Genomic DNA, 18,125 nt, shown 5'->3' on the forward strand with positions numbered 1-18,125 from the left:
CGACCAGCTGAACACCACCCTCGCCCAGAACCCCCCCTCCAACCCTACCAACGCAGACACCGCAGCCCGCAACCTCAGACAGTGGATCAAAGACTGCGCAAACACCCTTGTCCGGCTCAAGAAACCACCCAACAACCACACCAGCAAAAGAGCCACCTGGTTCGCCGACGAGCTCCAGACCTCCTAACGCACATGCCGTAAACTGGAGAAGAAATGGCTACACAATCGCACACCGGACAACTACGCAGCCCACAAGGACGCCACCAGCAGACATCACCACCTCATCAGACTAGCAAAGAGATACTCCTTCAAAAACCGCCTAGACAACAACGCACACGACTGCAAAGAGCTCTTCAGCATCGTAAAGGAACTCTCCAACCCCAGCGCCAACACCAGCGACATCCCGCCCTCACAAGAACTGTGCGACTCACTAGCCATCTTCTTCCACCGCAAGATCGCTGACATCCACGAAAGCTTCAACACCGCGACCGACCCCACCACGCCAGCCGCCACCTCCCCTGCGAACACCACCAGCGCCAACCACCTGACCTCCTGGGCCAACGTCAATGACGACGAGACACACAAGGTCATGAACTCCATCCACTCAGGATCCCCATCAGACCCTTGCCCACACCACGTGTTCAACAAAGCAGACGTAGCCTTCACACCCCAACTACAGAAGGTCATCAGCATTTCCTTCAAAACAGCGACATTCCCGGAAAGCTGGTAGCACGCCTAAATTAACGCCCTCCTCAAGAACCCCAAAGCGGACCCCAAGGACCTCAAGAACTTCCGGCCCATCTCCCTGCTCCCGTTCCCAGCAAAGGTCGTAGAGAAAATCGTCAACATGCAACTGACCCGCCACCTGGAAGACAGCAACATCTTAGACCCATCCCAATCCGGATTCAGACGCAACCACAGCACCGAGACAGCCCTCATTGTCGCCACAGACGACAACAGACGCCAACTAGACAACGGCGAAACATCAGCCCTCATCCTCCTGAACCTGTTGCCCGCCTTCGCATTCTAAAAACACGCCTCCTAGAAGCCAGAATCCGAGAGAAAGCCCTGGAATGGACCACGTCCTTCCTCTCCAGCAGAACCCAGAGAGTCCACCTCCCACCCTTCCGTTACGAAGCCACGAACATCATCTGCGGCGTCCCCCAGAGCTCATCCCTCAGCCCGACGCTGTTCAACATCTACATGGGCCCCCTTGCACACGTGGCCCGCCATCACAACCTCAACATCATCTCCTACTCCGACAACACCCAACTCATCCTCTCCCTCACCAAGGACCCACTCACCGCCAAAACCAACCTCCACAACGAAATGAATGCCGTCGCCGACTGGATGAGGAACAGCCGGCTGAAGCTGAACTCGGACAAGACGGAGGTCCTCATCCTCGGACCCACCTCTCAGCCTGGGACGACTCCTGGTGGCGGACCACAAAGGGAACAGTACCAACACCCACCGACCATGCACGCAACCTAGGCTTCATCCTCGACTCCTCTCTCTCCATGTCGAAACAAGTCAACGCCGGCTCTACAAGTGGATCCCGACCAAAACAAGAAGAACGGTTACACATGCCCTCGTCAGCAGCAGACTGGACTACGGCAACGCACTCTACGCAGGAATCCCAGCCAAACCTCTACGCCGACTACAACGCATTCAAAACGCCTCAGCCGGACTGATCGTCAACGTCCCCTGTCGCAACCACATCACCCCCCACCTGAGAAACCTACACTGGCTCTCTGTTGACAAGAAGATTACCTTCAAGCTCCTCACACACGCACACAAAGCACTCCATAACGCCGGACCAGCCTACTTGAACAGCAGACTCAGCTTCCACACACCCACCCGCCAGCTCCGATCCTCCAGCCTCGCCCTCTCCACTGTCCCCCGCATCCATCGCACTAACTCCGGAAGCAGATCCTTCTCCTACTTTGCCGCAAAGACCTGGAACACCCTCCCTACCCACAAACGACAGACCCAAGACCTACTCTTATTCAGAAGACTCCTCAAGACCTGGCTCTTCTAACAGTAGCAGCTCCCCCCCCTCCCCAATGCCATGAGACCCTCATGGGTAAGTAGCGCACTTTACAAGTGCTCTGATTGATTGATTGATTGAATACCACATATTTTTTAGAACATTCTTTTTATTGCTTCTTTCAAGCAGTATTAAAAACACAGAAATTCGAGTTTAAGAATAGATGTCTTTCAAAAGTAAAATTATATCCTAATGGGCAATGAGGTGCCTAATTCTGTTACATTGTATGATAATAATGACAATATTAAAAAAAATCTGATAAGCAGGTTTGAATTGCAAAATCATCGCCACTCGCTCAGAATTGGTTGGATACTGAATTTGATGCATTCCAAACTCCTAAAATTAGACTCTAGCACAATGAATACTACGGGCATATATAAGTCTAGTAATACAAAAACTGAATAGATAATAAAAATAAATCAGAGAATCATCCTGTAAAATAATTATTATATCAAGAAGATGCATTCAATTCAAGATGAAATATGGATCAGTTTACATTTTTTAGCCATCATTACTTATATAATCACTTTCCCCACCAATTTATTCTTGTGAAAAACAAAAATCTTCCTAATTTTCTAATTGTAGGCCGATGTATGTATGTTGGCAGCATGGATCATTAATAAGCAATGGATAGCTGGATTAGAAAAGTCAGTACATGATTGTTGAGGGTGAATGACATTGTAATTGGATGCTTGTTTCCGGTCCAGGGAGGAACTGGCCTGACAGTTCGGTCTGGACTGTTCCCATGAGGCACAGGGTCAAGACTGATTTGCATATGGCTGGGTCCAAACTGGGGTGGCGTAGTGGGCTAAAGAACAATGGATTTAACCCAGATCATTTGACTGGGGGAGAATATTTGCATTGTCAGCATTCCATCCATCATTTGTTTGCTGTAACACTTTTCGCCCTAAGTTAGATGGGTATGCCCAAATGTGGGTCCCTTGCTCACTGTGCCACTGGATTCAAGCTAGCCTGGCTGAAGAAGGGTGACATACCCTGAAACTGGTCCCAGGATGCTTGTTTCCAGTCCAAGGGGGACCTGGCCTGGCAGTTCGGTCTGGACTGTTCCCAAGAGGCACAGGGTCAAGACTGATTTGCATTTGGCTGGGTCCAAACTGGGGTGGCGTAGTGGGCAAAAGAACGATTGATTTAACCGAGATCTTTTGACTGGGGGAGAATGTTTGCATTGTCAGCATTCCGTCCATCATTTGTTTGCTGTAACATTGTAATTGTGGTGGCAACGTTTTGCGCAGGTGACAAACTTCACAACCTTGTTCATCATCTTGCAAAATGTTGCCACTGGACATAATTTCTCAGCAGAAAAAAACTTGTTTGGAACAGATTCTTTATCTGCAAACGCTTTTTATGTCATAGACAGTTTAAGCTGACTAAAGAGATGTTGCTAGTCTTTAGTACTGAACTTATTTTTGCAGGACTTTTTATTAATTATTAAAAAACAAATCTCCAACAACTTTCTGTAGTTGGTGAAGATGGTCTAGTTTAAAATAAAACTTTGGAAATATCCTAAACCCCTATACTTTTGAACATTTTCTCTTATCATCTTGTTAATAGAATATGGCTCTTTGTACTAAATACTCTTTGTTGTAAAATAAGCTGTTTCTCCCTCTGTTAACTGAGTGTGTATATTCACCATTATTGAACATCTGCATAACATTGATAATCCTTGGATCATAGTTCATACACCTAAGAATATCCCTACAGTGGCGAGAAATGGGGTGGCTTGAGAGTGGGGAGTAGGGGATCAGGAGACATAGTGTAATTGTTGCAATGTTGTTATATCTTATGGAAATACTCTTCAAATTCAATAAAATGGTTTATAAAAAAAAATCCCTTCAGTGAATAAGAGGGAGAACAAATACTTGACTCAATGATGCCTTCTAATGGACTTTCTCGAATGGAAGCAATACACGGCATATAGAACTGTAGATCTGCGTGTGTCAATAATGGGACTTTCTTCCAACACGGCGTTCCAAGTGTCATCATAAACAATAAGAGCAAAGTTCAAGATTTCTAAGATGTGGATTGAAACCCCAAAGTATTACGCCCTTTGATTCAGTGTCAATTGGATGCCAACAAAAAATTACTTCTGCTCTAACATATCTGTCAACAGCATATGCAAATATTATCTCTAGAAAAACCAAATGATGATGTTTGAAATAAACCAGCGTGTACCGATATATTTTACAAGTGTACATTTTATTTTTATCTTTTATGCATTTAAATTGTATGAAACCATAATGGATTTATCTGCTTTTGTTTAAAGCAAAATTAAATAAATTTACCTTTATAAACCTACTCATAACATTTCAAAATCAATTCAAAATTATATTTTAATTCGATGGGGAAGCAAACCGAAACAGAATGCCCTTCACAAATAATTACAATGTACCTTATTCAACTGCAAAAAATGCCGAAGGTGGAAGTATTTTTAAGTCCTTTCTTTCTTATTCCAGGTCTTTTACGCACATTTCTGTCAAAGTAATTCCATCAAGAGTGTTTAGAGGAATAAGTGAGGATGTCGCAACAATGTAAGTTATTAGCATGCTTCATTAAGTTTAATAAAATTCTATTAAAGCTTTATATTGTTAACACTAATAGTAATTTCCTTCGCACAGAAATATAATGTCAACATTGACTCTGCTCTAAGTATGTACCTCTATTGTGAAAGAGGTGTGGCGCAGCCGCCAGGGTGCCTGACTCCAGAATAGGGGGTTTATGGTTTGATCCCCGGTGCCGGCGGCAGGTTAGCCCAGCGCCATGTGACTCTGGGCAATAGCTCGCTTAATCTTCCCAACGGCCCCCAGTGCCGGGACACCACTTCAGAGGTAGCTATGCGCTTTACAGTCAGTCAAAAGCTTTTATTTCGGTTAAAAAACCATAAAAAGGCATATTTACATACAGCAATACAGTTTTAGTAGGGTTATACATGATAAAAATATTAAAGGACCTCAAAGGATCGAATTTCATAAATAAAGATTAAAATGTTATAATTACATGAATGAGTAACTCACTAACGCTCCAAGGATTCCCACCAGGCTGCCCAGTTTACTTTAATAAAAGAAGCCCACCCCAATTTTTTTTCACAGCAGGTTACCCCGAGGGGAATAGTTGGTGAGAGTACCCTTTCTTAGTATTGCACACCTTGTAAACCACATAGACAGAAGAAATTTAGATGTTGCATAGACTGTCAGAAAGGCAGTATCCGTTTTAAGAATTCTGTAGGTCTCCCTATAATCTCTAATACTCCTGGACTTACAGAATTGAATTATCCATTTCGTTCTAGCCCGAGAGTACAAGGGGCAGAAGAGGAGAACGTGCAGATCTGTCTCTCTGCTTCCCTGGCACCCTGGGCAAGTGCTCCCTGGAGGTGTGGCTTTTAACCACTTAGCTGTTGCGTCCCTGAGGGGGAGAGAGCCATGCCTAAACTGGGTATAAAGTTTCCTGGCCAGGGGGGCTGAATATCATCCAGAAATCTCTCAAAGTTGGGATGGGCCTTTGTCTCTAGTAAGGTGTCAGTAAGCCTTCCCAGAGAAGAACTTGAAACTAACAGAGCCGAACCATACTCTCTCAGTGCCACACTCAGAGTTTTCTTAGGGATCATGGGGCAGGTCTCCTCGGGGGAAGACTACAGATCCCCCTTACCGATGGCCCTGGAGAGGTGCTGGATGTGCTTTAGCTATGGAATATTACCCGCAACCCTGGTTGCTAACAGGTCCCGAAGATCCTCCCTGTAGCTCTCAAGTTCCGGGGTGGCCCATAGTCGTCTCCAATATAACAAAGGACGATTCAAAATGACATCTTGGATAGGGACTAAACCCAAATCTAGCCTTAGTGGGTTAAGAGGTGTGCTCTGTGGTAGCCTCAAAAGGCGCCTCATAAAGCTGTTCTCGGTAAGGGAGAGAGGGGCCACACTTGCATGTCCCCAAAGGTCCACGCCATATAGTGCGCCACCTCTCGCCTGGGCTTTATATATTTCAAAAGGCGGTCCCACCAATTTGAGGGAGGATTCGTTAAAAACTTTTAAAATACCGCCCGAACATTGGGCAAGCTTCAGGTTAGCTTTGGTAATGTGCGACCCCCAATCCATTCTGTCATTTATGGGGACCCCCAGGTGCTCGAAAGTGGACACCCGGTCCAGGGCCACTCCATCCAGGTGCGGGTGGGGACAATTAGAGCGTTTCAAATTAAACACCATGTACTTGGTTTTAGTAAAGTTAATTTCTAGGTTCCTCACTTTACAAAACCTAGAAAAGGCCTCCAATGTACGCTGGATACCCCCGATGATTTAGACAATAGGAGGGTATCGTCGGCGAACATTAGTGCCGGAACCTTCCGTCCCGCTAGACTGGGGGAATCCAGATCTTTTACTCCCAGTAGGAAGGCGATCAGGCCGTTAAGGAATAGAGAAAATAGCGTGGGGGCGAGGACGCACCCCTGCCTCACACCCCTTTCCACTGGAAACGGGGTTGACAGCTCACCACCCCTCCCGTGCCTCACCCTGGCATACGTGCCCTGGTGCAAACATTTAAAAAGATCACACAGGTAGGCCGGGGCTCCCATCTCTTTTAGAATAGCCCAAAGCTTGTCCCTCTGGACCAGGTCAAAAGCGGACCTGAGATCCACAAATATCAGATATAGGCTGCCCTCGCATAAGATGATTGTTCTCCAGTATACCAGCTGAAGCCTGAACAGCTGATCGATCGTAGAAATCCCCGCCCGGAAACTTGCCTGCAGGGAGGTTAGGATGTGGTGGTCGTCCATCCAACACTGCAACCTGGTTAGGAGGACTCGGGCGAAGAGTTTCTGGAGGACGCCGATCAGACTTATGGGGCGATAATTGGCCGGGTCCAGGGGAGAAGCCTTCTTATGGATGGGTATTATTTCTGCCCCGAGCCAGGTCGGGGGGATGTCCATGCCCCGCATGATGGCATTAAAAAAGGTGCAAATATATGGTGCCCAAACCCCTTGCTCGGTCCGGTATGAATCCCCAGGTATCCTATCAAGGCCCGGGGCCTTTCCCGGTATCAGACTCCTGATTGCTGCCTTGAGTTCCAGGATCGTGCATGGATAACTATCATGGGCACTACCCATCGCAACGGCTAGATCAGGGAAGTTTGAAGATTCAGCTGTCACTATAGGGGGGCGACGCAATCTAGTGAATAGAGGGGCTTAAAATGAGCACGCCACACCTCTTCACAGAGGTTGGGAACAGCCGCAGACAGCCCTGAGGCCGGGCCTCCAGGCACCAAGTTCCAGAAAGCCCGTAACCCCCCGGGTATCGAGTGCTGCTTTGATTTTCTCCCATCTGTTGGCTTACCACTCTGCCGTAGCCGCTTGAGTTAGACTTTTTTATATTTGCCGTGCATTCCTAATGGAAATCTGGGTGCCCGTTTTCACCTCCTTTAGGAGGGATGATTTTGCCTCCCTGCAACTTTTATTAAACCAGTGATCTCTCTTAGAGGTTCTCCCCCTACTAATTTCGGGAGCTGTGAACAGACCAGCCAGTGTCGTAAATAGCGTATTGTGAGTGGTCTGGAGGGCCAAGAGATACGAGGACTCAGAGTTACTACTCCTCAACTCGCTGACCTCAACTAAGGCCCCAGCAACCCGATTATATATCTCTGCCAATTTATCAGGTGCCTGGGCGACCCTCTCCCACCTGACTCGTCTGCCACCCGCTGTTAGGAGTAGATTCTGGTTAATGAGGGTCCCTGTTTCGGCCTGTATTGTTTGGTTCCCCAGAGAAAAGGCTAATTCGAGTGACAGCAAATTGTGGTCGCTGTCGACTCTTGGGATTACTCTGAATGTTTTTAAGTGAGCCCAGAATTCCACATTAGTCAGAATATAGTCAATTGTCGTGCTTTTCCCTGGTCTGTTATAGGTGCGAGCACCCGGTATATCAGATGAAAGCCTGCCATTGCAGGCCCTTAGGAAAAATGCTACAACCAACTTATTATTATTATTACTGATGCCAATGGCATCAGGCGATTTTCTGGGTACATGGAACAATTTGGGATTAGCCATGTCTCATCCTCCTCAACAGTGAAAGATGGAATCCCCGTAAGCGGCTCAAAATGACAATTGAGATCAGCCCCAATTATTATGTAATACAGGGGGGGAAAGGAGGATAAGAGTACCTCCAGAGCTTTACAAATACTGGTATTTCATCTGTTCTAGAAACACCAAGAGAATGTCCAGAGTGAGGATAAAACATTGATGTATAATTCTTTATTCATAGTAATATACTTAATGTAATTTAAGAATTAACATTGTTTATATTTTATTATGGACCTGATAAATTGCACATTATAAACTGTTCTTTGCAGATGGGTTGTGATCATTTAACAAACTATGCCCCTCTTCTTCATCACAATTTTCAATCGTAGGGATGACATGAACATCACTCCCAAGAGAGACATCCTGATGCATTTTGTTTTTATTTAATTACATTTACCTCCCTCCTCATCTATGTATTCGTCAGGGGTATGCCAGTCCATCACTTCTGTTTTCTCTTTTTCTAGTCTCCCTTAGATGATTTCTCTGAGGTTTTGCATCATGATCAGATTTATAAGAAGCACCTTTGATAGTAGTAATAGAAAAGCTTTGTAGTATTCATAGGTTTTCTATCCCAGGGAATGAAGGCTTGAATCCACTTTATAATGATTTCTCTGGATTACAATTCTAGACTTCTTCATGGGTTGATGGCAGACTTGCTTTACTTTCTGGTAGGCTGTCTTACAGTGGGGGTTTTTCCTGATCCAAGTTGAAAGGAATTTGTTTTTAATAAAGTGGCTCGCAAACTTGATTCCTTATACATAAAATAAATGTTCAACCAAAACTAAATCACACTGTGTTCCTTGAAATCTCAGATTTGGCAAATTTCTTTCAGTTATAATCAAACAGCCATTTCTACGTGGCAAATATCTTTGCATACATCCCTTGCAAGTTCATCTACAGATGAAGTTACCGGCCTTCAGAAAAATGAATGTATTGCATAATTTTTCTTATTGTTGCACTAAGAGTGAAAACATAGGTTTGGCTAACTTTTTTGTTTTTGTAAATTTGAGAAACACATAGCTGGGTCTATGGCCTGTTCTAAAATAGGGCTCAAAAATATATCATACACATATCATATCATATGAAAAATGTGTATAAGAATGGATTTATATGTCTTTACGCTATCCTGGCTTTGGTAGCAAAGTGGGTTTCTAATCAAACTTTGGCATTAAACCATTCAAAATTTCCCTGGGGATTGACAGTTTTCTTTTCTATTTAGTTATGACTATGGGAGTAGTTCCCAGTAGCAACCATACTTCCTGTGTTAACAAATTACGTTTCCTAAATTTAGATTAGATTTATTCAAGTGCAGCAGTGATAACCAGACTTTCCCTTTTCCCAACTTTCTTTCACTGTGGCCGATTTTTACTAATTATAATATGATGCCCTTATTTCAGGTGCTATGTTTTCATTTGGAAACAAATTCATTACAAGCTGACTTTGTAAAGTTTCTTTTCCATGTTTTGTTAAAACACCAATTCTTATATCTTGAAGAATGTCTCCATAATGTTCATAACTTGCTTGTCGCATGTTCCTAATAATTTCTTTATATTCAAAATAAGACCAAATGTTGACATTTCTAATACTTCCCAAAGATAAGGGCCAGATGTAGGTAACTCATTTTTACCGATTCTAAAATACAGAATTTTACTGAATCGGTATTTTAGAAAAGGGAAATGAGATGTAGGAAAAAAATCAGTAAAAAATACAGATTCTGTAAAATTCGGAATCCCCGAGTCGGTATTTACCGAATCGGTATTTACCGATTCGGCAAATACCGATTCGGCAAATCCCATTCATTCCTATGGGCCTGGATGCCCATAGGAATGAATGGGATTTACTGAATCGGTATTTACTGAATCGGTAAATACCGATTCGGTAAATACCGACTCGGGGATACAAAAAAGCAGGCAGTTGAGCTAACAACCAATCACGTGCCTCCACCCCGCCCCTCAGCCAACCAACAGAGCAATCAACCAATCCTGTGAATCCACCCCACCCCACAACCAGGAAGTGGCCACACCCATGCAGGTGCTGAGTAACTGATCACACAGGAGAGCAGTTACACAGTGACAGGCTGTTGTGAAGCTGAGCTGTGCAGGACTTACAAATGGATTCCCAAGACTCCCAGAGGGAAGGTGCAGAGAGGAAGAGGAAGATGAAGTTCAGCACAGGTGAACTTCAGGTGCTGGTGGAGGAGGTGGTAAAGCACTACTCCAAGATATTTGGAAAGCAGTCTCTGCAGGTAGCAGAGGCTGAGAAGAGGAACACCTGGCTGGGGATCCAGTCAAAAGTGAACGCAATAGGAGTGACCACCAGGGAAGTGGACGATCTGGAGAAGAGATGGTATGATCTGAGGATCATTACCAAAAAGAAATTGGCAGCAAGAATGAAAGAGGCCAATGATACAGGTGGAGGAAAGAACAGGGCACCTGCTCTCACGGATCTGGAAGAGCTGGTGGAGTCCACACTGGAGCCAGAGTGCGTTGTAGGGATTGGTGATGCAGACAGCTCAGCCCGATCTGCATCAAAGAAAGGTAAGGGACATGTCCATCATTCCTCACCCCTTGCCTGTCTCCCTCCCCCAATGTGGCTGTGTGTTGAGGAACTCCAGTACAGGCTTCAGTATCCACCTGCAATGCATTATTGGAGTGGTAGTCATAAGAATACACATCAGAGCAGGCAACATGAAATAATGTCAGGCATGTCACACAATACAATTGGAGACAGGGGAGGACCAGGAAATAGTGCAAATGATATGTGATTTCATTTTGAAATACACGGTGAAAGCACCACTGAGCCACTGTCCATATCTGTCCTCAGGAGAGACTTCGCGCAAGACAATGCAGGAGAGGGAGAAGGCACATCCCCAAAGGGAGAGGAGTGAGGAAGAAGCCAGGGATGCAGGGCCGAGCACTGCAACACCTCCAGCACCAAGCAGCTGCCACACCAGAGGCAGCCACCATGCAACTGCAAGCATCTCCTCTGCTCCTTGACTCACCACAACATGAGTCACAACAACTTGCCACACCAGCAGACTCAGAGGTGTCAGACATCTGCAGGCCCAGGAGGCATGACGTTCCCCCGCTAAGGATCTTACAAACATCCTCCGATGAGGAAAGGGAGGGTGATATCCCAATGGAGTCAATGGCAGGAAATACAGCTGGTCTTCCGTCCACTCCTGTCACTCTATCCGGAGGCACAAGACGTCGTAGGGTCCGGGAGGCAAGCTTGAGTGGCCATGATGAGGGTGTCGTCCGTGGCCTTGAGACCACAATGGTCAAGGTGCAGCGCCTGCAGGCAAAAGCAATTAGTGCAGTGCACAGACAAATGCGCCATATGAACAAAATCTTTGACACCATGAACCAGGGGATAACATCAATGGCGGACAGCATGAGGGACATGGCCGATGGGGTCAGGGACATGTCACAGTGTGTAATGTCACTTTGTGACAAACTACATGAGGACCGCGCAAAAAGGCGCAGGGAGAGGCAGTGCATGCAACAGCAGACAAGGGGCATACACCGTCTTGCAACAGTGACTTCACTGCTGTGTCGCCGTTCTGTTGCAATGCAGGAAGGGCTGGTGCACTGCTGCACAGATCTCACAAGGGGATGGGGAGAGTCACTACAGCAATGGAAGTGCTGCTGACTAACCAGTCAGCCACCACAGGAGGTGAAGGTTTAGGGGACACAGACAACACCAGTAGCAGGAGCAGCACCCCTATCCCAGAAATTCAGAGGAGCAGCAGACGCCAGAGTACCGGCGCTGGCACAGCAGACAAAGAACAAAGCCAACCTCAGGCATCACGCAGTGCAGTGCATGGGCACAGGCAGTGAGGCTGCGATATTCGGTCGGACATGTGAGGGTGAGGTAACCTCCGTCTACCCAGTTGTGCTAAGCACACTTAGGATGTAACAATTGTGTCTTCAGACATTTAATGTAGTGCCAATTAAACTACGTTCATTGCATTTAAACCCTTGCTTTGTCTCTATACTTACTCAAAAGTAGTTGTGTGTGATCTCTGCCCGTCTCTTGGTGTTGGTACTCCTACTGTGTTGGCTGGCAGTGCCTGCTCATCGTCATGGTCTTCATAGTCCTCCAATTCCACCTCTGTGCCCTTCTTAGTTGCGAGGTTGTGCAACATTGCACAGGTTGCAATAATCTTACAGCATATAACTGGTGAGTACTGCTGCGCTGTGCCCCACCACTTTTGTAGAGGCAGCGGAACCTGCTCTTCAGGAGGCCAAAGGTGCGCTCCACGATGTTACGGGTTGATTTATGTGCCACATTGTATCGTCTCTGGCTGGGGGTCGTGGGGTTGAAGTAGGGTGTCAGGACGAAGGAACGGAGGGCATATGCACTATCCCCTAATGTGAACAGAGAAAACCATTACTCACAGGCACACATTAACATACGTCTGCATTATCTATCAAGGGAGTGTCACACAGTAATTTACCTAGCAGGTATCCTTCCCCAAATTCCCCCACTGTAGATCCCACTGTTTTGGAAGATGTAGGAGTCGTGGGTGCTGCCTGGGTACCTGGCCACTATATCTGTGATCATGTACTTGGCATCACAGATTACTTGTACATTCATTGTGTGTGATGACTTCCTGTTCCTGTATATGTACTCAGTGGCAGCAGGTAGGCATATTGGGATGTGGGTGCCATCAATGCAGCCAATCACGTGTGGGATATTTGCCATTAGGTAAAAGTCAGTCTTGGTCCTGAGCAGGTCCGCATCAGTGTCTGGGAAGTGGATGTAATGCTCCATTCTTTGCATCATGGCATCCAGGAACTTCCTGAAGAAACGGGACAGGCAGCTCTGGGACACCCCACCTACCGCAGCAACAACACTCTGGTAACTCCCAGATGCAAGCAGGTGTATGCTACAGAGCACCTGCACATGGGTTGGGATGGCGTGGGCCCTTGGTGTTGGGTGCTCCAGGAGTGGGTGCAGGTCCCTGATCAGGTCCAGGCTGCTTTGGGGGTGCAGTCTGTACCTTTGCAGTATCTCTGGCTCTGTCAGTTGGAATAGTGTGATCCTCTGCCTGTAGACCTGCTCCTCTCTTCTCCATTCCCTCTCTCCTGCTGCCTGTAGCCGTAGCCGCCTTGCTATGACGTAGAATGCCGCCATTCTGGTTACACTGTTGCATTTTGGGGCCCTATTTTATAGCCTGCACCTGGTTACCACCTACTTGCAATCCATGCTAAAAACCGACTCTTAAATACCGAATTTGCAGCGAAATCGGTATTTTAGGGGTCACCTACATCTCAAGGGTGTTACTTGTTCCATTTCTTATTTATTTTCCGAATCAGTAAATTTACCGATTCTGAACATTTACCGATTCGGAATATTTTCCGATTCGGTAAATCTACCGATTCGGAATTTTTACCGATTCGGGAGTTTTTGGAAGCCCTACATCTCAATGTCCAAATACCGGTCGGTAAGGGCCGAAATTCAGTAAATTCGGCCGTTACCGACCGGTATTTGGCTACCTACATCTGGCCCTTAGTGTCTTCATGGAGAAGTGTTTTAAAAACAGGTTTTCCTTTTACAGGAGTAAGTTATAGTAGGTCGCCGAATAGAATTACATGTTTTCCTCCAAATAGAACATCATAATCTGTTTTTAAAATCTGTAGCATTCTTAAATATACAAAGGCAAGCATTAAGTTTGACACCATGCTAACCTCATTAATAATTAGAAGTTTCATTTTCTTGAGTACTCTTGAAACTTCATAAAAGCTTCTCCAGATAGCTTGTGATATTCCAACTTATTTTCATGTTCAACTTGTAGCATGAGTAATCGATGTAATGTAAACCCTTTAATGTTGTGTCCTGCTAACCTAGTTGGAGTGGTTACAACACAATATAAGTGCGATATAGTGTTTTTGCGTAGATAACTGTTCAAAACTTTAATTAAGGAACTTTTTCCTGTTCCAGATTACCCACTGATGGACATTGGAATAGTTTTAATGATGCACATTGGCATTTTTTTTTCATGCAGTAAACCATGCTGTATCTGTTTTGTCACTTGCTGATATATTTCTTTTTGTTCAATATTTAGTTCTTATTCCAAGTTTCCCAACTCAATAATATCCTGTTGTGCTTGTTGCATTGCCGTTTCTACTTCATTCTTGGCTATTGATGCTTCATTTTCAAGAATTGTTTGTCCTAGTGGATCTTGACTTAGTAGAGCAGAACTTTGACTATCTTGAGAACTGTCTCTAGCCATTTCTGCTGCAATAGTAGTTTCTTGTTCAATCTCTTCATTTACCATTTGTATTAATGTGCATTAATGCTATCTTTAAATACATTAAAAGAATCTTCATAGCAGTCAAAATCTCCAAGTAATTCCATTTCACTACGCCAAGGCGTGAAGAGTTGCAGAAGTGCTAAATAGAAAAATTCCCTTTTATCTGGAGGATCGCAACTGAGTTTCCTGTGATAAATAAGATTTCCTTTGGAATGTTTTACCAAACATCCATCGCTTGCAATTACTGCATATTTTTCTTCATTTATATTTTCTGTAATATTTCTCTTAAAACTATAATGTTGCCGTACTTCATAGAGACATATGTTTTCCAGATGTGGACTCCTTTTGGGATAGTACGTATCCAACATATTTGTTTTAACAATATCTGTACTTTTCTGGTTCATTCAATGCTAAGTATTCAATTTTTATAGAGATTTCAAAACTCAATTTTGTGTTGCAGCAAGACCGAGTCTTACCCAAATGATTCCTCTTGATGGGAAAGCATCTTCAGACTAAAGCGGTACAATTTATTACTAAGAGTCTTCTCTTGTGAAATTTCTTCCCACATTTCTTTCAACTCCGTATTTTCCGATTTGGTTATATATGATGTAACATTGCGAGCAACAGCAATTGAATTATCTGCAACATACTTGATATACATGTTTACATTCCATATTGTCAAAATCACTGGATTGTAGTCATTAATACACGTTGAATCTTCACTTCTTTTTATGTTGTAAGTAAGTATTCTTCACAGATTTTTGAGTTATAGTATGTCTTACTGGCGACATGAAACTGTTTACTCTTCCTTTTGAAATTACTGGAAGTGGGAATCCAAAACAACATTTTGTATAAAATGTTCCCTTTGACATGTATTTGTGTCGACAATATTGTCCACATCGATGACTTTGAAACCGTAAAACTAGTTGTCTTAAGCTGTTTTATCCTCCTTTTTTGGAATGGCACCGGTAAAATACAGATAGATTCATGAAGGTGCCATTCTGCGATTAGCAAATTGCGAAAAATAGCGATTCGCAATTTGAAAATCGCAGAATGGCATTCAGGTAGAAATGCGATGCAAAAAAGCGAATCGCAATCGATCGCAATTGCCGATTGCGAGCTTGCCACAATCGCTAATTAATCACAGATTCGGCATTTTTCCAAGTAGAAATTGCGATCTCGCAATTAGCGATATCGCAATTAGCGATCTCGCTAACTGCGAGATCGCAAAAACGGGAAGTCGCATTTCGAGCCTACTGATGACATCACAACCAGGAAGTAGGCTTACCCCATCCACAAACAGAACACAGAGCCAGAGAGTGGGAGCAGGATACTGAGGAGCTCCAAACCTTAGACTGTGCAGCACCCCAGCAGGACAAAAATCACCAAGATGTCCCAGGATGCAGAAGGGAGCAGTGGGCAGGAGAGGAAGCGAAAACTTAAGTTTTCAGAACTTGAACTGGAGCATCTGATTGAGGGGGTCACCAAGGACTGTGCACGGCTCTTTGGCAAAGACTCCCGGAGGGTGCCAGAGGCAGACAAGCGCAGGATCTGGCAGCGCATCCGCGCAAAAGTTAATTCGGTTGGGGTGACCCAGCGGTCAATTGAAGACCTTAAAAAGCGCTGGTACGATCTGAGAGGTCGGTCTAAGGAGCGGATTGCCGAGAGGCTTGGGGAGCGACTGGCCACCGGTGGAGGGGAACCTGGAGCCACACCGAACACCCCATAGGAGGACCTGATAGAGGACACCATTGCACCAGAAGCCTGCGTGGGGGTCATGCAGCTGGACTCGTCTCGACCCAGCCAACAATCTGAAGGTAAGTGCCATGCGACTGCGACCCTGTCCCCCAACAATGCCCATGACTCCTGAGCTAGCAATATGACATCCCCAACAATGCAGCCCATGCACACCTGAAATGCCCCATTGCATTGTGGTAGTCGTAGTGAAATCATATCCCCCCAGTTAGCTGAACACAGCCAGAGCTGTAAATTCAAAGTGAATCCAAAAGCCAGTCAGGGAAAGCAAGCCTGCATGCATGTATCAACATTGCATGTGCAAGATACATAACATTAATCATGCACCCTTTCACATTACAGGTGCAGTAGAGCAACCCAGCACAGATAGCGAGGCCCTGCACATCGCCGAGACCCAGGAGGACACTGAGGGTGAGGGCCAGTCCAACCAACGACCCGGTCCATCACAGCCACCAGCAGTTCTTCCACCACCACCACCCCGTTCTGACAGGGCCACCCCTGCAGCCACAGGTGTGCAGCCAACACCCCAACAAACAGCCACAGCAGTGGTACAGGCCCCACCACCAGCGCCTAGGAGGCAGACGAGGCGCACAGCTGGAGCCACATCACACACCAGCGCACTGAGGCGCCAGCAGCGTCAGGGCTCAGCAGGCACGGGCAGGGCACTCCTACTACCAGATCCAGGCCTGGCGATTGAACGCTGCATGCCGGCGGTGCACCGTACACAGGCGCGTCACCTGGCAGCAATTCACACCCAGCTGCAGGCGACAGGCCAAAATATTGCCCAGATGACCGCTGCTGTTAGAGAGAACAGCCAGCTGCTGGTAGCCCAGCAGGACATGACCCGCCGCCGCCACCGCCAACTACTGGCCCGCCTATCGGCCTACACAAGATCAAACCATATAGTTGGGAATGCAACATCACAGCTGGCACGAAGGTCACTTGCCATGCAGGGCCAGATGGTGCAGTGTTGCCAAGATGTGGCCAGGTCACTAGATCTGCTTACAGCAGCAGTGCTCGGCAGCCAGTCCACTGCCCATGGAGAAGCAGAGGGGCCTGACGGCGTGAGCGAGATAGCGTGAACTAACAGCAGCACATCCTTGCCACCGATGCCTGTACGTCGCCGCAGCAGCAGGCCAACAGCATCAACTAGGGCCAACACCGTCCCTCAGGACACAGATAGACGACTTGGGATGTCTCATCGTAACCGACAGTGAGAACTCAGACACTCTCAGGGAGGCCATGCAGTACACCCCTGCAAGCCCACTACCCCAGCATGGGGAGGTATGGAGTAATACTCTCTTCATGAGACACCAATATTAGTAAAGGCCAATTTATTGTGCATGAACAATAAAGATTAATGGTCTGACTTGATTCACACTCATGTCATTATTACATTTGTCATGCATGAGTGCAGTGTTTTGTGAGGGGAATGGGTGCACTAGAAACAGTTAATAGTGATGTGGTTGCGGCGCCTGTATCCTTCAGCAGGATTTTCTCCGCGTGCATGACGCACATGTGGAGGCGGGCGGTTGTCCCCTTCCGACTCACTGCCAGATATCTCCACTGGTATCCTGCGCTTGGTAGCAATGTTGTGGAGTATTGCACACACGGCCACGATGCGGCAGCAGACCTCAGGTGTGTATTTGATGGCCCCACCAGTCTTGTGCAGTATGCGGAAACGGCTCTTCAATAAGCCAAATGTCCTCTCAATGCAATTTCTTGTTCGTATGTGTGCAGCATTGTAACGCCGTTGCTGTGGTGTGGCAGGGTTGAGGTATGGGGTGAGGAGAGGAGGTACTCACGTAGTCTGTAGGGGCTGTCACCTGAGGGTAAGAAGCACAGGGTGAGTGCCTGTTCTGCGCAGATACATGATCACAGTGTACTATTAGGGCATGTGTACCTACCTAGTAGGTGTCCTTCGCCAAAGTCTCCCCTGGCCAGTCGTGTGTGAATGCCGCTGTGCCTGAAGATGAAGGAGTCATG

The 18,125-nt window shown here is 46.1% G+C and overlaps 1 protein-coding gene across 1 annotated transcript in view; it reads left to right on the forward strand.

Annotated features, from left to right (window-relative positions):
• Positions 1-18,125, forward strand: part of LOC144763730 (lutropin-choriogonadotropic hormone receptor-like) — a 1,068,475-nt gene that overhangs the window by 379,835 nt on the left and 670,515 nt on the right. Inside the window, exon 2 of the mRNA XM_078649633.1 lies at positions 4,522-4,596. Within this exon, the coding sequence (XP_078505759.1) occupies positions 4,522-4,596 (75 nt within the window). The remainder of the gene's footprint in view (positions 1-4,521; positions 4,597-18,125) is intronic.

This window comes from Lissotriton helveticus, chromosome 6, assembly GCF_964261635.1.
Source record: "Lissotriton helveticus chromosome 6, aLisHel1.1, whole genome shotgun sequence".
In the NCBI taxonomy this organism is placed as follows: Eukaryota; Metazoa; Chordata; class Amphibia; order Caudata; family Salamandridae; genus Lissotriton; species Lissotriton helveticus.